At 48.0% G+C, this 21,881-nt stretch overlaps 1 protein-coding gene across 3 annotated transcripts; it reads right to left on the reverse strand.

Moving 5' to 3' along the window:
- Positions 1-1,522: 1,522 nt before the first annotated feature.
- STMN4 (stathmin 4) lies at positions 1,523-21,873 on the reverse strand. Of its 3 annotated transcripts, none has more exons than XM_047759660.1 (7): positions 21,688-21,873; positions 8,566-8,654; positions 7,457-7,552; positions 6,090-6,298; positions 5,074-5,265; positions 4,337-4,390; positions 1,926-2,114 (listed from the first exon to the last, which is right to left on the reverse strand). In XM_047759660.1, exons 2-6 carry the CDS (start codon positions 8,576-8,578, stop codon positions 4,370-4,372), a joined length of 531 nt encoding a protein of 176 aa, XP_047615616.1. In that variant the 5' UTR covers positions 8,579-8,654; positions 21,688-21,873; the 3' UTR covers positions 1,926-2,114; positions 4,337-4,369. The 3 variants fall into 3 exon arrangements, with proteins under 3 accessions (XP_047615615.1, XP_047615616.1, XP_047615617.1); XM_047759661.1 differs by lacking the exon at positions 4,337-4,390 and adding an exon at positions 6,712-6,792 and having other exon boundaries at positions 1,927-2,114; XM_047759659.1 differs by lacking the exon at positions 4,337-4,390 and having other exon boundaries at positions 1,523-2,114.
- Positions 21,874-21,881: the final 8 nt, after the last annotated feature.

The following is a 21,881-nucleotide window of genomic DNA, read 5'->3' on the forward strand; positions in this document are numbered from 1 at the left end:
GTCTCCATGTTCATATTAGGGCAGTAACTTTCCAAAGGTTTGACCACAACCTTTAGTGAGAAATACATCTTATGCTATGACCTGGAACATACATACAGATCTAAAACTGAAACACAACTTCCATGAAACAATACCTCCATTCCTGCCTGGGATGGCTTTGATATTTTGTTTTCTGTTTCCACTTCCATTTCCATTCTCTTCCATTTCTGTGTTTTTTATTTTTCTTAAATTAAAGTGGCACACACTAAGTTGATATCATAATCCAATGAGTCATGCACCGCTCAGAGTTTGAGAAACACTGTCCCAGGACTCATAGCCTAGTTTGGAAGTGTCAAGAAGTAGTGAAAGGCAGGAAGGAAGAACTTGGACTCTGGGAGCAAAACATCAGATGTTGAAGTCTTGGTCCTCTCATTTATTCTGTGTGGCCTTGGGCAAGTGACTCAACCTTTCTACACCTCAGTCTCCTTGTCTGCAAAGTGGGGTAATAGAGTTGTGAGTTTTAAGTGGGTATATACACACACTCAGAGAATTGCCAGGCATCTAGTAAAGGTGTCGTCGTCATCATCTCGGAGCCCTCCTGGTATCCTAGTCTAACAGGAAGCTAAATTGTAGTACCACTGGTGGGAGGAAAAAGGCAATACCAAAAGATTTATTTTACAAACTGTAAAAAACTACACAGTGAGGGGCAGGGTGGGGTAGTTCACACAGGCTGCCCCTCCCCTGACTCCTGTTTGCAGAGAGAGGAGGAGGAACACTCCTTTCCCAGCCAGGGTTCCGTTTTGGATAAAGTGACTATTGGATCGGATCTGAAATGATGCTCCCCCCACAAGCCCGGCCCGCCTTCCACTAATGAACATTTTATTTTCTCATTCATGACTTGTGATTATCTAACATCCCACACCCCTAAAATGAGGAGGACGACGTTTGGGTTTTCTTTTTTTTCTTTTTTTTTTTTCCTGGTCTTTTAAGGGCCATACCCGCAACATATGGAAGTTCCAAGGCTAGGAGTCGAATAGGAGCTGTAGCTGCTGGCCAACACCACAGTCACAGCAACACCAGATCCAAGCCTCATCTGCAAGCCACACCGCAGCTAACAGCAATGCTGGATCCTTAACCCACTGAGCGAGGCCAGGGATGGAGCCTGCATCCTCATGGATACTAGTCAGATTTGTTTCTGCTGCATCTCAAGGGGGACTTCCTTTTTTACTGTGCCTCTTGGGAACCACATTCAAATGTCATTCCATACAAAAGAAGATTGGATTCATTTTCTCATCAATTCAGGGCACTCAATCCAACAAGGGACAGCCTACAAAGAGCAGGTGGTTAAAAAGAAGAAGAAAAAGCAAGCAATGCCAAAGGCTGGCATGTTTCAGTCATCCTCACCCAGTGCCTCGGATGTTCTGATGGTAAAACTAAGGAACAAAATGAGCATCTGGCCCTTTGGCGGGGAGCGGAAGCCAAATTCTAGAACATTCTATCAGTTAGGCAAAGGACAAATTTGGGAAAATAAAAAACTGGAGACTTGGAGTAAATGTTTCATTATTGGTCATGATGATCAAAAGATAATGGTTAACACACACACACACTCAGACCTCATCCCACTGCCTCAGGTGGAGGGCCCCACTCCCTGCTGGCGTCTCAGGCCACGCCCTGCAGTTCTCGCTCCACCCAGGACTCTGCCTTACCCTCGGAGTTCTACTGCCTGTTTTTAACTTCCCTCAAGGCGGTGCCCGGATGCTCACTGTGAAGAAAAGCCCGAGGACGTGACCCAGGCTGGGTTGCAATGTCCATGAGTCCTCTTCCATCTCCCTTTCCCAACCTCTCTCCTCTCCCCTCTCCCACCCCATCATTGTTCCCCTGAAACAAATAGGATGGCTTCACTGGTCAATTCTTTACATGTACAAACACCAAAAGCAGAGGAAACGCCCCCTGGCCACCCCCCTCCCCCCAAACCCCAGTGCTGGGAGAGCAGCCAGCGGTGGGCGAGGCTGCCTCAGGAACTGCGGAGCTGCTGGAGCGGTCCGGCATTCTGGAAACCTCTGTGCCTCTGGGCTTTACCTGGAGGCCTCTTCCTTCAGCTCCTTGTTTTTCCGCACCTCCTCTGCGTGCTTGTCCTGGGAGACAAGGGAGAGAAAAGGGTGGGTCACACTGGCTTCTCCAGGCGTAAAGGGAGGCTGAGGGGCAGAAGAGCCAAAGCAAAGAGCATGGCCACCACTGGCCACCACAGGAAGTGACGAGGAGGGTCTGCAAAGGCGTCCTGAGAAGGGGCAGAAGGTGGCAGGGGAAGCTGGCAGGAGGCAGGTGAGCGAGCCTGCTGGTGCAGCCACAGGATGCTCTAGACTGGGGCCAGCCTCCTTCAGGGACTGACCTGGCAGGGGCCAGCAGCCTCTGCTACCCTCACCTGGCCGTCTGGGGTTTGCACTGATTACACTGCTTTAGTTAATATAAGGAGTAGCTCAGTGTAGCTTATGCCAGAAGAGCAGGGAGAACAGACAGGCTTCACTGTGAGTGGTCCCTACACACAGGCAACTGGCCGGCCCTTGTGATTCCTGTCCATCTCCTTAGTGAGCGTTGTCTTAAGCCCCTTGATGAAAGGCGAGGGCTTGTAAACTGTAAACTGAAGAATTTGGGGGAATGGCCAGCTCCACAAGTGTGGCAAGAGGACCCTCTTTTGTTTGCCAGCATCGTCAAGCCAAAAGATGGGAGCTGACTTCAAAGGCCCATCAGCTGTGTGGCCTTGACCAGTTCACTTCATGGATCAGGCTCAGTTCTTGGTCTATAAAGAGAGGGGCGTGGATAGGAAACTCTTTGACCTGTAGGATTCTGTGACTTTAGTGCTCACTTGGCTTACTTTGGTCTGCCTTACAAGATCAGCATTTATCTGCTCTTCATTTCTATATCTAGGGTCTCTGTTGGATGGTGGCTTCCTTGTAGGCAGGGAGTAAGCCTCCTCTTTGTACCTCCCAGTTCCTCATATGGTACCTTGTGTCTGGTAGGTGCTTCATCAGTTCTGTTTCTGCCAGAGCCTGGCATCATCTCTCTAGATACCACCACATGCAGATACCCAGAATCAGCCTGGAGGCTACACACTGAGGCAGCCCTGGTTCTCAGGATGTACCTTAAACTACATATATGTCCTTGAGAAACCCTAGAGCTTTCTATGGCCCTGGGGAAAGTGTGGGGAGTGGTACATAGAGGGCAGTGGTTCTCCACCTTGCCACGTATCAGCATGACCTGAGACGCTTGTTAAACTGAGGTTCTCAGAACCCTCTGCAGACAGCCCGGATTGGTGGGCCTCGAGTATGGTCCAAGGATCTGTAGTTTTAAACTTTACACCAGGTGAGTCTGGTGCAGCTGGTCGCTGACTCACACAAATACTGACACAGAGGCAGTGTTAAAGGTGTCTCTGGCCTGAGAATGCCATGCACCTATCTCTCATGCCTCCTCCTGTCTCCATCCATGGACCAAGATGAAGAGGGGTCAAGATCCCGGGGGAATGAGGCCCACCTGAATGTGTGCTCTGCCATCTTGCTTCTTGGAGGCTTCGATCACCTCCAGAGCTCTTCCTCCAGACTCTGGACCCTCCCACTCTCTCCAGCTCAGAATCTATCCCCAGGTGAGCTCACTGAACAGAACCTAAGTTTCTGGACTCCCTTTCCATGGCCTCCAGTGGTCCCCTCTGACAAAAGGCCTGCAGGATGACTTCCTGCCAGCCTTCTTCCAATTCACTGAAAGAGCCACCCAGACTCATATCTGAAGAACTGGGTTCTAGTCCCAGCTCCACCATTTAGTGGCTGTGTGATCCTGGGCAAGTCAATTAACCTCCTCTGACGTGGTTTCCTCCTCAGGAAAATAAGGATAACACCTGTCCTGCTTACCTCCTGGATTTCTTGTGAGGATAGGGGTATGATGAAATGAAAATGTTTTGCAGTCTTTCACATCCCATGTCATTGCTCTAACCTCAGTATTTTACCTGAGTTTAGCCTGAGAGCCCATACTCCATCCTATCCCAATCTGATTTTTTTTCTTTCTTTCTTTTTTTTTTTTTTTTTTTTGCTGGAAGAGTTTTCTCTCGGCCATCCCTCGATAACTGGATAACTGGGGAAGCCTGAAAGCAGACCCCAAACTCTTCCCTCCCATCCGATACATGATGGAGGCCTTAATGCCCCTAGAAGAATGGAGAATAAGAGTGGAGAGGTTGCCACATGCTGGCCAGCTGGAGGGCCTAGGCAACATCCAGATGCCCTGTGAAGAAAGCAGATCTTTCCAGTAGCTTTGCCAGGGGCCTGAGACTCTAGGTGGATGGGCAGGAAGGCATGGGGACCACGCTGCTCACCATGGGACGAGGCCACCGATCGGGTCCTGGGAGTCACCGCGCAGCAGGCGGCGCCTGGAAATAAAACACAGAGCTGGAGCTCTCCCAGGAGCTGCAGGAGAAACTGGGGCAGCCTTGAGACTCAGGAAATGAGGCCAGCATGTTCTCTGCAGAACGGGCTGTTATTCTGCTGACACGTGGGACCAACCCCAGTCTCTCACATTTCTCATATGTAGGTGACACCATTGGGTTTATCGACAAAAGGTAGAATATTGGAAAGACCAGTGACTCATTCAGTCCATATCAAGAGGTGTGGAGAGGATCGTGTTTCCTACTCAACGGACAACTCAGCTCACCATGCACTTGGCTTAGAGCCAAGAGCTCAAATCAGCATCTTTCATTAAATCAAATTGGTCCATTCAAGGATGAAGCTGGGACTGTACAGCTACAAGTTCATCTCAACTCTCCTGCATTAGGCAGGCTTTCTCTAGGAGACAAGAGGTCTACTCTCCCTAAGACAATGAGAAATTTCAGCTGTACAGCTGTGCTGCACATCCCCCAAGGAATTCCAAAGCTGGACTCATGTTTCTTGCCTGTGACTTCCCAAATCATCCCTTGGAACTCCCTAGGATCTAGCCTAATGGAAATATTCCTGCCCAAAGCTGTTTGCTCCCTGAAATGACATGCATGCCCATTATACTTGCCGTGAAAGGAAAAGCGCGTCTCAGAAGCCTGCTCTGTGATCCAAGACCACTTACCTTCTCTTGCAGCCGTTCCAACATGGCAGCGAGGTGGGCCTCCCGGTTCTCCTTATTGGATTCCATCTTCTGGGCCAGTTTTTCCTTAGCCATCTTGATGAAGTTGTTGTTCTCCTCAATGGCTTTTTGGATCACCTCCCTTTCATGTTCTCGTTTCTCTGCCAGGTGCTTCAGGAGCTCAGCTTCCTGGTACTAGAGGAGCAAAAGGGAAGAAGATCCCCCTGAAGGTCAGCCTGCCAGAGGTATTTCTACCATCGTGACTTAAGAGCTCCACATCCAGAGCGCTTGCCTCCCTAAGCCAGGTCCCCTGGTCCATTGGCAGGAAGCAAGGACAGTTCCCAGATTCTCCCACTACACCCTCAGTCTTCTTTTTCTCACTGCCAGCATTCTTCATTCACCCATTCACAAATACTAAGTGACCAGAGACTATGTACTGGCCACTATTCTAGCAACTTGGGAAAGAAGAAAATCTAGTAGAGAGAAGACATTTAAAAATAACTCTAACCCAAGCTGGCATGTGACATGTGCCTTGAGAGGTAGAAAAAAAAGTGCTATAGGATTTCAAGGATGATCATTTTCTGCTTCAAAGAGGAAGAAAAGCTTACATAGAAATGACAGAAGATTTGGGCCATAAGAACAAGTAAAAAGCAAGGAAGACTCACAGAGGAGTGAAATTATACCATGTCATGGTCTTCTTCCTCCTCCCCCAATTAAGGACCCATTTCCTAAATTGTCTCACCTTTTCTTACATCCTTAGTGTCAGTCAGTGTCTCACCTCATCACTGTAAGGTCCCTTCTTGGAGTTATGTAATGCAGTGCCTCATCCCCCAACCCAGCTCTCAGAGACTTGCAGTGTTTACTTCTTTGTTTCCATACATGATGCCTCATTCTCCACCTTGTACCTGGGAGGTGCTGCCTCCATAGCTGTAGGTTGATGGCAACTTGACCCCAGCTCAGAACCACCTCCTGTCTTCTCCAGCTCCCTACCCCTCACACTCAGAAAGGACAGCACTCACCTTCCTTCGCTCCTCAGCTGCTTCCAGTTTCTTCTGGATTTCTTCCAGTGATGGGTCTCGCCGTCTGGGTAGGGAGGCATTGAACTCGGGCACCCCATCAAAGGAGGGCGGCTTCAGGATGACTTCAAAGGACTGGCCTGAGGTGCATTTATTCAGCTCAATGACTTCCATGTCGGAAATTACACACCAGTTCAGGTCCACCGTGTCCGCTGCAGAGAGCAGAAAAGGGGCTGCTCATCCCCCTGAAAACCATACTGACCCCACAAAACAGGCACCCATACATGGGAGGTCTGGGGTCCCCGCGGCCAACCAACAACCAGAGCTCTGGCTCTGCCCCCAACATGGCCCTGATGTCACTGGGCTCTGACGGGGCTGAAGGAGTTGGGAGGCACAGGCACAGTCTCAGACTCTTAACGGCAGGGGCCCCGGAATATGGGATTTCTCATAATGGCTGTAGCAACTGCTTCTGCTTTCGCTTCTACCACAAGCTTTCTCCTGCAGCAGTGCCCTGGTTCACACGACCCCGCAGTGATGCCCCTACTCACCGCCCCCACCTGTCCACGCTTCTCCCTCTCAGTCTGACCGCCTGGCCTGTGGACACCTCTCCCCTGCTCCCTCCTACCCTGCTCTCTTCTTTCTCTCCAGTCAGCACTGTCCCTCCGCTGGCTTTCATCTTTCCTCCTACACTGTCGCCCACACCAGCCTAAACGGAAAAAACAATCTCAGGTGACCCAAGCACTCCCATGGCTCAACTCCAGACCAAACCCATTCCTTCCTTGAAAACCCCAGGAAATTAAGAGGAGACCTGTTCCCTGACCCCCCAGCCACACCCCCCACCCCCCGCCATCAGGACATGGCCATTCAGTACTCCCTGCCAGTGTCCTAGGACCCGAGTGGCATGGCTATCTCAGAGCCCACTTGGGGGCCGAAGGGCGCAAGTCCCCTTCCCACCCCTGGACCCGCTCAGAGCAGGTTTCACCCTTCCCTGCGGAAACCTGTGGATCGGGGCTTCTGGTAATTTATACCATGACTGCCCCACAGGCAGACTGTTGGTCTACTCCGCCTCTGTGTCCTCCACCACATCCATTCGTTACACGAATGAACAAAAGCAAAGATCAGAGAGCTCTGTGGAGGGTCTGACTCAGACCCCCCAGCTGCTGCCCACTCCCGCTCCCGGCTACAGCCCCACCCCCGCCTTCGTGCAGTGCTTAGACCCTCAGAATCAGCTTTGGTGATTTTACTGACTCTAGGGGGAAATGTGACATGGGGTGAAGATTTTCAGGGCATTGCGGTGGGGGTGCTGGCCTCCTGGATACAGGCTGCAGGAAGCCTCCATCCTCACACTCCCAATGGTGGCTCTCATGTACCTTCATATTTATAGGATGACTTATTCAGGGGATCGGCCAGGAAACAGGAGCAGAACAGGGACACCAGGGGGAGCTCCTTCATCTTCTCTTTGTAGGCTGTGGAAACATCCAAAAGGTGACAATGTGATCCCCTTTCTGGCCTCAGAAGCTAGCATCTAAGGTGCAGGTTTGGGTGCCTGAGCAGCTGGGGGCTCCCAGGCTCCACAGAGGCTCCCAAACCACCCACACCCACCCTGTGGCTGGGGACTCAGCCCCTTTTTGCCCTGAGTAGCTCTGTCTAGGATTCCTGTGTGTGATGCAGACCCACTTCTGCCCATGAGAACCTGAGTCTTCAGGGCACCCAGAGGACCCCATCTTCTCTCCACCACATCATCTCTCTCCGCAGCACTGGATGCAGAGGGCCCACAGGTATGGACCCCACGTACCAGTGCCCTTGCCCCAGCCTGGCACCCTGGACCTCACTCTCTACCTCCCCACACGTGCCACAGCTCTTCCATTCCTTTTGCTCCAGGAGACAGGAAACCCACACTCCATTCTACTCAGAGAAGTTGGCAGTGCCTCCCTGAGGGTAAAGGAGGCCATTTCCATCCCTGCAGTCCTGCCCCTAGCTGGGTACCAAAGTCAGGCTCTGAGCCTTCCCTGACCATCCCAGCGCAGTAGTCAAAGCCAGCGTCCATGAGGGCTGGAGGGGTCCCCCCGTCCCCAACCACCATCTGGCCTCTCTGCATCTGAGGAGGATTTGGAGACTGGAAGTCACATGTTAGAGCTGATACTCTGAGTCCAACCCCTCCTCCCTGGCCCTGGTGTGCACCCCTGGCCAGTCCCACCCCCACTGCCCTGAGCTGCCCCTCATTTCCTTTCACAAATTGAAAACATAATTAACTGCAAAAAGAATCCATGGGCACTGCAGAAACTTTTTTGAAGACACGCAGATGAATTAAAGGAAAAAAGCTCATCTGTGATCCCACCCAGATGATAACCTCTTGGAACCCTCAGGTGTCTCCCCTATCAGCCTTTTTATCTTTTCTGTGCATACTTCAGTTCAGACATGTGTGTGCAGAAATACCCTCCACTGTGGTGCCCCATCCCATAAACAGTTTTGCACGTACCAGCGAGGGTCATGTTTTCTGGAATGTGAAAGCTGAGTTCTAGTGAAAGTCGGGTAGGTCTGCTGCCAGCTCAGGACACTGTCCCAGATCTGAGAAACAGAGCATTTTAAGCTGAAAGGTTATTTGCATAAGGAAGGCCTTTGTACAACCTAGTGGGCAGGGCGGGGGTGGGGGGGAGAATCCCAGGAGCGACCTCTTCTGCCCCCACCTCAGGCCATCCCCCCTTCCCCAAACACTGACACCCCTCTTCCACGTTACCCCAGTCAAGTTCAGAGTCCAAGCACTAATGAGGGTTTCATAATTGGCTTCCCAATCTCAAGACCCCCCGAGGACCCCCCGAGGCACAGGTTTCCTCAAACTCAACATATCAATGGATGTTCCTCTGTCTCCCTGTGCAGCTCTGTGGCCTGGCCCAAAGCCAAGGTTAGGGTGAGAGACAAATGCTAAGTCAGAATCACCTGGGAGGTGTTCGCAAAGTAACTCTGTGTCCAGAATTTCTCCCTATATCCACCTTGGACCTTCCTGCCCAGACCATTATGATACTGGACAGAGGATGGCAAAAATCCCTCTTCAGATACCCCCTCCTTCTCTCCCCCAAGAACCACTGTCCTAAGCGCTCCTTGACACCCTTTAAGACAACTGAGGACCATAAAAAGAGACAAACCCCAAGGAACCATGTGATCTTTATAGGGTGCATGCAGAGTTGGAAACTGGCATTTGCAATTCCTGCAAGAGCACAGGGACAGGGCTCCAGACTCAGCCTGGAGCCTCCTGGTGTCAGCAGGACCAGAAGTGAGTCTTAAATGATGAGTCAAAATTTAGCAGGAGACAGCAGGGAGGGCAGGCTGCCCAAGCAACAGTGTATGCTAAAGTCAGGATGGGAAAGCTCCGTCTCTATGGGGGTCTCAAGCTGGTTCATGCTGGACCAGAGAATGTGAAGAAGGAGGTGAAACAAGACAGGCAGGGAGGGAGCAGATTGGGAAGTGTGCAGGGGAGAGCAAGTGACAGGACTTTACTGAAAACTACTATCTGATGGAGTGAAATAGCCAGCAGTGAGCAGCTGTCATGGGAGCCACTTGACCCCTGGCTATGATGGTTAATTTTTGTGTCAATTTTTTTCTTCTTTTTAGGGCCACACCCACGGCATATGGAGGTTCCCAGGCTAGGGGTTGGATTGGAACTGCAACTGAGGCCTATGCCACAGCTGGTGGCAATGCCAGATCCTTAACCCACTGAGCGAGGCCAGGGATCAAACCCACATCCTCAGGGACACTGTGTTGGGTTCTTAATCCCCTGAGCCATAATGGGAACTCCATTTTTTTTGTGTCAACTTGATCAGGCTAAGGAACGTCTGCATAGCTGCTGAAGCTCATCCTTGGGTGTGTCTGTAGAGGATGTCTCTGGAAGAGAGGAGCATTTGAGTTGAGAGACTGAGTAAAGGTTATCCTGCCCGGTGTGGGTGGGCATCTCCCAATGCATTGAGGGCCGAAGAAGAACAACAAGATAGAAAAGGGGGGAATTTTCTCTCTTGGCTTGAGCTCAGACATCTGCCTTCTCCTGCCTTCAGACCTGGAGCTCGTGGGTCTCTGGCCTTGATATGTGGACTAGGTTTACACCACTGGCCTTCTTGGTCCCTCAGCTTGCAGGTGGCTGATCATGGACTTCTCAGCTCCCATTCTTGCATGAGCCAATCCTTCCTAGCTTATCCCTTTCTATGCGTATCCCAGGGGGTCTGCATCTCTAGAGAACCTGGACAAATACAGCCACCCTCGGTGGTCTCTGGGCCAGCAGAGGGTGTCATGACCCCGCAGCCTCACTGCCTGCAACCTCACAAGGCAAAGGGACTCCGAGTCCAGCTTAGAACCCCTTTCCTTCCTTTCTGAGGTGTTTTCCCTCAGGGCACCAGGGTCCACACTGGCTGGGGAGCTGATGGAGGCAGCAGGCTCCCCTCTGGCTTTAGGGATGGACCAGCATGGAATCAGACACAGACTTCCTCTCTCTCACAGCTGTCACCAGTCACTTCACATGTCCAACCTGGCTCTTAATTCTGCACAGAGTTGTGCAAAAACATAGGTACAGCCTCCAGCAAAAGAGAGTGTTTTAGAAATATTCATTTCTTTTCCTCTGCCTTTTTCATCAGGGTCACTGCTGGGTACCACACACCTGCTTCCCAGTCCTCACCAGCCTCACAGGTAAGGATGGTGGACCCTCGCAGAGTTTGTGTGGCTTGCTCAGGGTCATGCTAGAAAGTGGAAAAGCGGAGATTTGAAGCCAGGTCAGCTGGCTTTGAAGGGCTCTGTTCCCTGCAGGTCTGTGTATTCTTCCCCTGCTGCTCTGGAGCCAGAGGCCCCTGCCACGCCCCTCCTGATGCAGCACAATGGGCTTCTCTCCTCTGAGTCAAGCTGATCCTGGCAGTCCCTGGACAGGGAGGGGGTGCTAAGTGCCCGGACGCGACGTCTCTTGTCAGGAGGCTGCCTTCTGTACCATCTCCCACTCATGACCAGGCTGAATGATGTGGCGACTGGCAGAGGGAGTGAGGTCTTGCCAGGAGAGGGCACGCCCTCGGACATTAACCTGGGTCACGGATCAGAAATGGGACTCCAAAGAGGAAAGAGGAGACAGAAAAGGATATCCTGAGAAAGAAGCAGATGGAGCTGGGTTTTTTTGGTATGACAGCTGACAAGACAGGCAGCATCAGCTTTGCTTTTAGATGAAGAACCTAAGGCTCAGAGACGTTAAGACTCTTAGCTAAGGTCACACAGCTAGTTGGTGGTAGAGCTGGCTCTAGGATGCAGGTTGTCTAACTTAGAAGCTCTTCCCTGTGACCATTGGAGGGATTGGTGAAGAAAACAGCTGTTGACTAACTTCTGTTTCCTCCATGCTTCTGGGGACTCAGGGAAAACCCATCTGGCCTCAGGATATGATTTAATGAAAAATATGTAACAGGTACTTTCTACACATCAATGGAAGATATTACACTAGGAGCTTTAGGAGCAGGAGGAAGTAGGTAGAAGAGGCAGAGAGGCAGAGAACGGAGACGGGGCAGGGAAGAGGTGATATCCTAGAGATGGGGAGAGGTGTACATGGCCAAGAGATTTGCTACCGAGAGCTCTGTTTCACAGAGTCGGAATCTGCCTCATTAAAAATGTGTATTTATAGAGCATCTACATTGTGATAAATGCTTTCACTTTAATTTTCATCAGAACCTTGTGATTTAGGAATTACTGGCCCTGATTTATAGAGGTGTGAATTGTGGCCTCAGAGAGGCTAGTGTGTTTCCAAAGTCCACTCAGTGTAGTGGGTTGAATGATGCCCCCCAGTAAGATACGTCCACATCCTACTTCCCACCATTTGGGAATGTGACTTTCTTTGGAAAGTGTCCTTGCAGATGTAATTAAGTTAAGGATCTCAAGATGAAATCATTCTGTATTATCTGGGTGGCACCTAAATCCAATGACAAGTGTCCTTATAAGAAACATACAGGAGAGAGATGCACAGAGAGAAGAGGCCACATGAAGATGGACACAGAGTGAGTTCCCATTATGGCTCAGTGGCTCAGTGCTAACGAACCAGACTAGGATCCATGAGGATTCAGGTTCCATCCCTGGCCTCGCTCAGTGGGTTAAGGATCCGGCATTGCCATAAGCTGTGGCGTAGGTTGCAGATGCAGCTCAGATCCTGCACTGCTGTGTTGCTGTGGCTACGGCGTAGGCTGGCAACTGTAGCTCCAATTCCACCCCTTGCCTGGGAACTTCTATGTGCCGCACCTGTGTCCCTAAAAAGAAAAAAAAAAAAAGATGGACACAGAGGTTGCAATAATCTGCCACAAGCCAAGGGATGCCTGGAACATTGGAAGCTGGAAAAGGGTGAGGAAGATACTCCCCTGGAGCCTTTGTAGGAGTGTAGCTCTGCTGACACTTTCCTTCTCAGACTTCTGGATACCAGAAGTGCCAGAGAATAAATTTTTGTCATTTTAAACCACTAAGTTTGTGATGATTTGTTACAGCCACCACAGGAAACTAATATACTCAATAAGTACAGAGTCAAGATTCAAGTCTATGATTATCTCACCTTATCTCAGCTACCATGTTTATACATGGTCTGATTTGTGTATGTGGGCTTGTGGCTACACGGTGCCCTTATAAATCCTCAAGCCAATAGTCACATCATTTCTAATGCATTTAAGACCCAAAAGAACTTTCTGAGAAAGGATATAAAGGGATGGAAAGAAGGGGCAGAGCTGGGATTTTCATTCTAAATCCCATCTCTGTCTTTGGATGATGCTACTAGTACTAAAAGATTCATCTGGCAGCACCAGCTTGGGGGAAAGATTAGGAGAAGGCTGGAACCCAAGACAGGCACAGAGTACTGCGAGCCTGCCTAGATGAGTTCCGCCCTGGATTGTTTGCATCCTCACGACACTCTTTTCCCATTTGCAAACTGGTCCGTACACTTAGCCCAGCTCCAGCATCTAAGAGTCTGTGTATGGAAAAGCAGTCATCACAAATGTTTGTTGATGGGTTGAACCATTAGTATAATTGGTAAAATTAATTGGTTAGAGACAACTCCACTAAGCAGAGCTCCAGGTCATCTGAAGACAAGATGCAGAATGAGTGAGTCTTGGTGGGAGGTGGTGGCGACGGATAGTGAAGGTCCAGAATCAGGCTGTTTACAGAGGAGAGATCTCACAGTGGCTCAGTGAGGGAAGTTATCTAAGGTGAAGAGATCAGAGCCCACGGTTTCCTCCAGAACACGAGAATGTCAGAGATGGGAAGAGCTGGCCATTATTAGCTGAGGATCCTCAACGGGGGAGGACCTCACTCCCAGGAATTATGTGGGATTTTTTGAGAACCTTTTGATTGGGGTTTGATGCTACAGGCATCAATGGTATCAGGCATGCTAAATGCCCTACCTTGCATGCTACAATTCCACACAATCAACAGTTGTCCCTTCCATCATGCCAGGATGCGTCTCCCTGGGGACTAGAGATCCAGAGGTCACACTGAGTTGCTAGCAGGGATGGGACCAAGTCTGTGGATTCCAATGTCAGCGCCCTTCCCCTTCATAATGATCCCTTCTCTCTTCCCACACACCAGGAACAGCCCACATAGGGGCCACTGCAGCAGCCGATGGGGACAGAGATGCAGAAGGACTTTTTCTTTAGGAGACCAGAAATGGTGAGCCATGCCCTGAGGTTTTCTATAACACAATCAGTGGCCAAGATCATCCAGCTCTCAGAGGCTGCATGGCCGTTTACTGGGTGCTTGCTTGACCTCCAGAGGCATCTCTAACTGTTCACATGGCCCCGAGTAGGCAAGCATTTGATTTGTCACTGTAAGCACTACCCAGATAATGCCATCAGGATGTGTCAAATCCCACGTGGACTATTTTTGAGAGAAAAGAAGCCAATGCACACCCAAACAGCTTGAAGAGAGAAGTCCCTGGCAAGAGTGTTCAGGGAGTAAAAGAACTCTGGCACAGAAACCAGGGCCTAGAAGCACCAAGTTCTGATCCAGGTCCTTTAGCCATGGTCAGGTCAGGAAGCTGGCTCTTTAGGCTCATGCCAATTATCAGTCTTGATTTTTTTCTTTCTTTCTTTCTTTTTTTTTTTTTTTTAGGGCTGCACCCACAGCATATGGAAGTTCCCAGGCTAGGGGTCGAATTGGAGCTGTATATGTGACCTTCAGCACACCACATGACAACGCCAGATTCTAACCCCACTGAACAGGGCCAGGGATACTAATTGGGTTCATTACCACTGAGGCACGATGGGAACTCCTAATTATCAGTCTTTTTAAAAGTCCTGCTGGAATTACAATATTTACCTGAAAGAAGCTGCACGAGATCCCCAAATGTCGTGGAATCCTATCATGTCCACACAGTGGCTCTGGTTATTATTTATTACAGACCACAGGACTCTGACTGGCAGCCATGTGGCTTATCTGGTTTTTTTTTTTAAGGAGATGAATTATTTTTTCATGATTGTGGTTTTCATCCTTTCCACAACACTTATTGAATATTTAATTCCATGCCACACCCTCAGCTAGGTCCTAAAATAATCACAGGGGTTTTCAATAATGAAAAAATGAAATGGGTCCCCGTGGTGGGGAATTTGGAGACTCTGGAAGTTTCTGCTGGCCTTTGGCAATTCTCTGGCAGTAACAAGGACCATGTTACAAAGGCAGAAAGGGTAGATATTAGAGCCCAGGTCAAGAAGGGCCTATTACAACTCACAGAGTGACAAGGGACAAAGCAGAATGTAGTCATCTGTCCAGACCATGGGGGGGATCTGTTCCAGGACCCCCTCGGATACCAAAATACATGGATGCTCAAGCATGGGACAGTCAAACAGCTGTCCATGGATGCAGAACCTGCAGATGCTGAGGGCTGACTCTCACGTGGCATTAACTTACTTTAGGAAACTGGCGCTTGTCTTACCAGCCCGCCCCCCCGACACCCTCACTGGTTTCCTTCTGAGGCTTCAAGAGGAAGAGATGGGGGGAACCATGGTCAAGAGCAACATCCAGGCAGCCTGTAACGGGCTGAGAAACGTAGCTTTGTTTCCTATAAATGGTGTTATGGGAAATAAGGTGTCACCTGTTGGCAAACATGTTGCTCTGATGGCCTCAGTCTGAGGATCCCCTCCTAGTTGCTGTCAAAGGAGGAAGATTAAGTCTGGATAACTGACAACCCCAAATAATCCACAATGATGGCACTTTCTGGGCTCATTTTATTTCCTATTCAATACACACAGAAGAATCAACATATTAGAAGGAAAAATCAGGGACATGGGCATCGGTACAGGGTCACTGGATGGAGTACAAGGGACTGTGACCCAGTGCTGTGTGAGGTCCCAGGGTCAAAGCCCTTAGGAGTCTCAGCACAAAGAATAAGACCCTGTAACCTTACTGCTAGTCACAATAGGAATGTTTTGTATTGCTTTAGAGCTTACTGAGCACATCAAGTGCATATGTATGCATATATGCCTCTTAGCTATAATGTTTGTTTGTTTGTTTTTTGTTTTTGTTTTTGCTTTTTGTCTTTTTAGGGCTGCACCCTCGGCAGATGGAGGTTCCCAGGCTGGGGGTCTAATCGGAGCTGTAGCTGCTGGCCTACTCCACAGCCACAGCAACGCCAGATCCTTAACCCACTGAAGGAGGCCAGGGATCAAACCCACAACCTCATGGTTCCTAGTCAGATTCGTTTCCGCTGTGCCACAACGGGAACTCCTAGCTATAATGTTTTAATTAAAAATGTATTAACATCATATTTCAGAACATCTGAATGACAGAGAAAAGGAAACAAATCCCTGTCATGTTGCCACTTTTTGCTATTGGCATTCTAGGGTTTTTTTCTTTAATATCTATTATTTTTACATAGTTGTGATCTGGAGATATATATGTATCTGTATATAGATATATAGATGTATCTTATCATCTCATTCTCTCTAAATCCTATCAATTAGATACCCATTTTACAGATGACCAGTTCAGCTAGGCAACTCGATTTGCCTAGTTATATAAGTAGAAAAATGATAAAGATGGGATTTAAAGCAAATCTTACATTAAAAGTTCCATGATTCTCCCTCATACCTAAAGGCCAACTGTAAATGTAGGTGAGATGACTGGTTTCCTGGGGTATGTATTTGAAGGGCACACAAAGACTTGCCTGTCCCAAAGCTGCCTTCCAACCATGGGTGGCCCCGTCTCACCATTAACCTCTCTTTTGCATCAGGCATTGCCTCAGAATATTCCTGTTAAAATCTACACTCATGACCTACCAAATGTAATACATTAAATCCTGTTCGTATCAGCAGAGAACAAGCAATAGACCTGTAGACCTTTCCAGGGGTGAAGCTCTCTCCCCATACATGGGAGGAGCCACAGAGATCTTTAGAATTTCCATGCACATCCTTTTTCAGATGAGGAGACAGAGGACTCCCAAGGGGCTTCCCAAGGTTAAGTAGGAGGATAAGAGTCTGGTTTCTGGCCCCACATTTAGCAACGTTAAAGGGAAATTCTTCTTTTTCACAATATTACTTTTATTCCTTTGTTCTTTCACTCTTCCCCAATGCTTTCTACGTTTTACATCTTGTTTTTAATCTTTCAGTTAAAATCATTTACATATACAGGCATACCTTGGAGACATAGTGGGTCTGGTTCCAGACCACCAAAATAAAGACAATCACACGAATTTTTTGGTTTCCAGGTGCATATAAAAGTTACGTTTACCCTATAATGTAGTCTGTTAAATGTGCAAGAGCATTGTGTCTAAAAAAATACTTCATTGTTAAAAAATGATAATTATCCATCATTTGACAACACCAGGTTGCCGCAAAACTTCAGTTTGTGAAAAACACCGTATCTGTGAAGCACAATAAAATATGCTATGCACGTCAATTACATCACATGAAGAACGAAATAGTATCTAAAGACTTTCTTTGTTAGATAAGAGCTTTCCTTACAAACCTGGTTTTGTCACAATGACTTGGATTTTCAGTTCTGGAGTATCCTTGATTTCTTTCTTACATTATTCATCCAACCAGTGTTTATGGAGAAACTATGATATACCCTGGGTGAAGTACTAAGGAGACATGCGGTGATGAATTTAGTAGACCTATTCTCTGGCCTCAAGATATTTGACATTTGCATTCAGCTTTGCAAAGGTATTGATTCTAATTAGACAATGACTCCAAATTCTAGTGTTTTCTTTCTTGGTGATCATTATAAATAGTCTATCTATTTTGTGTGCTTTGATAAATAAAATTGAGTGCTTTAACTTGATAGATAAATTTTTGATAAATAAAATTTTCTGATTAGCTAGACTACTTCTGGAGTCATTTTTTTCTAGGCGAGGTTCATGGAATCCTTGCTGAGTCCTCACTTATCTGGTTTGGTGGCAGGTGCAAGAAACAGACAGACCTGTCCCAGAATCAATAGCCCAGTCATGTTTGTGCAGTCAACAGACAGTCTATCCACCTGTTTTCATGTACCTGGTCTAAACTCTGCTCCCTACCTGGTCTGGATTTCTGGGCCCTGGCCCCCAAATGATCCACTGGAATGTTGCACTTTGCTCATCCCCCGTCCTCCTGGGTCCTTCACCCCAGAGTCTGCCCTCAGCTTCTTACTCTGGATCCACATTTGCTGGTTTGTCCCCTGAACTCCTGGGTTGCTTGCAACCTTCATAAATTAGGCCGACCACCCCAGGCTCCTGTCTCCTCTTTCTGTTCTCTCCTTTGGCCTCCCACCACCCACTGCTGACAGCAGGACCCTAAGAGAGTGTACCCCATGTAGCAATCAGTCTGAATTGATGGAAAAGACCAGGAATATTTGGCAGGGAAGCAGGATAGGTATATATGGAGAGGCAGGGGTGGTGTACTTTTATCTGTGTGTCTTCCTATCTTCCTTCTAGGACTAAAAAGGTAAAAACCTGAAAAGCGTTTTTTAAAATATCAGGGGAGGTTTCCTTCAGTCCTTAATCTTCCCCATAGAAAAGCAGAAAAAGTAAACTTTTCCCAAGACTATCACATCTCCAGATATAGCAAATTCTAATTTAATATGTAAATTAAATTATACATGATGCAGGGGGTAAGAAGAGAGAGAGTTTGGCTCCTGACAGAGCACTATAAAAATTACATTTTGCATGTTTTTGAATTTCCCCCTAAATTTCTATCCACTTTCCCCACCAAAATGTCTCATTTCTACCTACTCGTGATTTCAAATACAGAGAATTCTCTATCTCCAAATGATAGTCTCCGGGTAAGTGGGAAATAATACAAAGTCATCAAGGGGGTCTGGAGAGGGGACCTTAGGAGTTCAGGAAAATGAAGCCTTTCTTTGGTGATGATCTTGATTTTTTTAAATATCCAAATATTTAAAATCAAGAACACAGTAGGATGACCTGGGAGTTTGGGGTTGGTAGATGCAAAGTATTACATTTAGAATGAATGAGCAGTGAGGTCCTACTGTACATAGCACAGGGCGCTATATCCAATCTCCTGGGATAGATCATGATGGAAAGTAATATAAAAAAGTATATATGTGTGTGTGTTTATATACATACTTATATATTTTAAAAGTATATATATAAAAGTATACATATATATAAAGTCACTTTGCTCTACAGCAGAAATTGACACCACATTGTAAATCAACTACATTTTAATGTAAAAATAAAAATGAAATAATAAAACCAAGAGCACAAAAGACCTGAATTTTCCCAATTTATATGGTGGTTTCAGGTAGACACTCTCTCTTTAGTTCTCTTTATGTTCCTTTTTTACCGTGTCCGTCCTTCCTGTTCCACCCCCTCACCCTCTGGATCTCAGTTTGTGTCTCTACTGCTCTATTTTAAATCTTGCCAGTCAGCCCGCTTCTGTCTCATGGGGCCAATGTGGTTAAAGCGGCCTAGTTGGATGAGGGAGGGCAGCTAATCGGGCTTGGCCCCAGGATTTCTGCAACTGAGCCAGGATGAAATCTAGATATGAAGCTAGGATGCAAGACACTCCTGCTACGCACCCCCCAACCAATGTCTGTTCAACGATCAGCTCCGCAGGGACCATATTAGATCAGACTTCTCTGTCTTTGATGGGTCCTTTAGAACAAAGTAACTCCCTAAAGAGACAGCGTTTTCCACTTAACACAATCCTTGGACCTTGGACACGTATGTCGAACCTGAGACACTTATGAACAAAACTCTTCTCCTTGTAAGAAGTTCACACTCTACGACATGGACGAATCTTGAGGACCCTATGCTAAGTGAAAAGAGCCAGTCACAAAGAGACAAATACTGTATGATTCCACTTATATGAGGGACCTAGAGCAGGCAGATTCACAGAAATGAAAGCTGAATGAATGTGCCAGGGGCTGGGCCTGGGAAGAATGGGGAGTTATTGTCTCGTGAGGACAGAGTTGCATGTGGGGAAAATGAAAAGAGTTCTGGAGATGGATGGTGCGATGGTGGCTCAACCATGCAAGTGCTTGATGTCACCAAACAGTACGCTTCAAAACGCTTGAAGTGGTCGCACGTTATGTGTATTTTACCACACTCAAAAATTGTTTAAAAATTTTAAATGAAGTTCACAGCCTAGTAAGAGTTATCCATGGGCTTATAGTCTTATAGTTAGGAAAAGTAATTCGAGGACACTTAGCCTCATATTTCTCAATCCTTTTTCTTACTGGAACCTAAAATAAAGAACTATGCTTTACATCATGATCTAATATGTATATGTCATGATATTAGCATATATATGCATATGTACACACACTCCATATACATACACACATATACAACTGAAATATAAACATAAATATATAAATATAGTTCATTTATTTATAAATATAATATCTTAAAATATATTTATAATATTTTAATAATATATAATAATAAATTAAGCACAATATATTTCTATTAAGCACAACTGAGAATAGGTAACTAAAAATGGTATAGGCAACATGACTATATGAGATGTGTTTTGACTTCTTTTCTACCCTATTTTATCCCCTGTTATTAAAAAAAAACAAACGGTCACAATCCACAAAACTGATTTCAAAATCCACTAATAGGTCTCCATCTGCAGTTTGAAAAACACTGTTCCAGACCAAGCTCCAGCCCAAGGCAGGAATCTACTCTGTAGCTATCATGCTGGGTGGTCGAGTGGGTGGTATTCAACCAACTTCTGCTCGGATGCCTTCGCTCCCTACAGCACTCTGTGGTAGATCTTTCCAGCAGTTAAGGATCCTTGCCGACTTCAAACCTGTTTCAGGAGTGGCTGGGACCTGCTGCCAGGTGCTCCAGCTCTGATGATGCTAACTGGGCTTCAAGGAGGAGCCAGGTGCCCAGCAGCAAGGTGGGGTTGCAGATCGGGCAGAAGTCAGGGGTCTGGCCGGCCCCAGGGGATGGGGCAGGGTCTCTGGGAGGCTCTCGCTCGGTCCTGTGGAGCTACTGATCAGACCTTCCCCCTCTGCCTCCTCCCAGCTCGCTCTGGCACCACGATTATCTCCTCAGCTGAAGGATGATCTCATTCCCAGGCACCCTGACTCCCCGCCTGGGAGACGTTCCTCCCCCTCGAGGGAGCCCTAGGGGAGACAGATTCCCCCACATCCCCTCTCCAGCTCCCCCCCCCACCACCTGACAGGACTCCAGCAGGCCACCACTAGCCATCCACCCCCCCACTATTCTCTGGGTCTGGAGACAAGGGGGGTCTCTCTGCCCAGAGTCTTTGGACATGAGGTGCCTGAATATTTCTGAGCCACCCAAGGGGGTCCTGGAGACCTGCCCTTTTCAGGACAATGAGACTCCTCCACACCTGGCCATGCCTTCCAAGAATAACACAAAGGCAGCAGCACCACGTGGGGACAGAGCTGGCCACTGGCCGTCAAACCCCTGGGTCTCGCGGATGAGGAGAGGACAATGCCTAAACTCCTGGTGAGGGCGAGGGTGCTGAGCATGGAGGGCCCCCAGCTGGACCACAAGCAAGGATCAGGGTGTGGCATGGGGGGTTCCCATAGCCTTACAGCTGGCCAGCCCTGCCCAGGTAGGAGACCAGGTTGACCTCAGGGCGGGGCAGGGCGAGAAGAAAAGATGATCTCATTGTATCCTTAGAACCAAGGGGAAAAAAGTAGCCCCATGCAGAACAGAGGAAAAAGCAGAGGAAGATTCGAATGGAAAAGGGAAATAGAACAGCAATGGCTGAGAAAGGACACGTGAACCACAGGGCAGTTTCCAGCTTGAGAGGAATCGGGGGGTCGAGCTCCTCCAAAGAAAGCCAGGCTCTGAACAAAACCTTTCACCCTCAGCAACAAAACATTTTTATGCAGACAGAACTCACCAGGGACATCTGACCTGAAAGAAACTCTGGCAATTCCCACCCATCTTCTGTCACCTGAGCTCTAGCATAGAAGAAATGCCTGGTGCCCACCCTCACCCCCTGCCAGACAGCATCATTTTCCCCTCACCCCGTGACCCCCAGGATTTGACAAAGTTTAATTGATTGAGTGAAACCAAAAGGTGACACAATAGGGGCTAGACCCCTCGCTTCTCCTCTCTGCCGCTGACAAGGTTTGTTTTTTTCTTTCTTTTGTCTGAAAAGCCTCAAGTCATTTGCATTCCATTTCTACTTACCTGCAGTCCAGTTAGAAGCGAGCTGCTGCCTTCTTCACTCCCTCAATTAGTGGTACCCTGGGCTTCTCTCCACATCAGCACCACTGCTCAGCTCTCGCCATGACATCACCTCCGAGCTCAGTGATTGGCCAGCAGTAGGTTGCTTGGCAATTGGACGGTCTCCTCTGGCGGAGCAGGGATTGCCTGAGTGAGTA

This window comes from Phacochoerus africanus, chromosome 15, assembly GCF_016906955.1.
Source record: "Phacochoerus africanus isolate WHEZ1 chromosome 15, ROS_Pafr_v1, whole genome shotgun sequence".
In the NCBI taxonomy this organism is placed as follows: Eukaryota; Metazoa; Chordata; class Mammalia; order Artiodactyla; family Suidae; genus Phacochoerus; species Phacochoerus africanus.

Excerpts from the sequence above, each read along its gene's own strand:
- STMN4 (XM_047759661.1), bottom strand. Across the intron at positions 6,793-7,456 it reads GTCATCCTATAAATATGAAG|GCTGGTGTGGGCGACAGTGT; the intron begins GTACATGAGAGC and ends TTTTCCGTTTAG. Across the intron at positions 2,115-5,073 it reads TGGAACGGCTGCAAGAGAAG|GACAAGCACGCAGAGGAGGT; the intron begins GTAAGTGGTCTT and ends CTTGTCTCCCAG.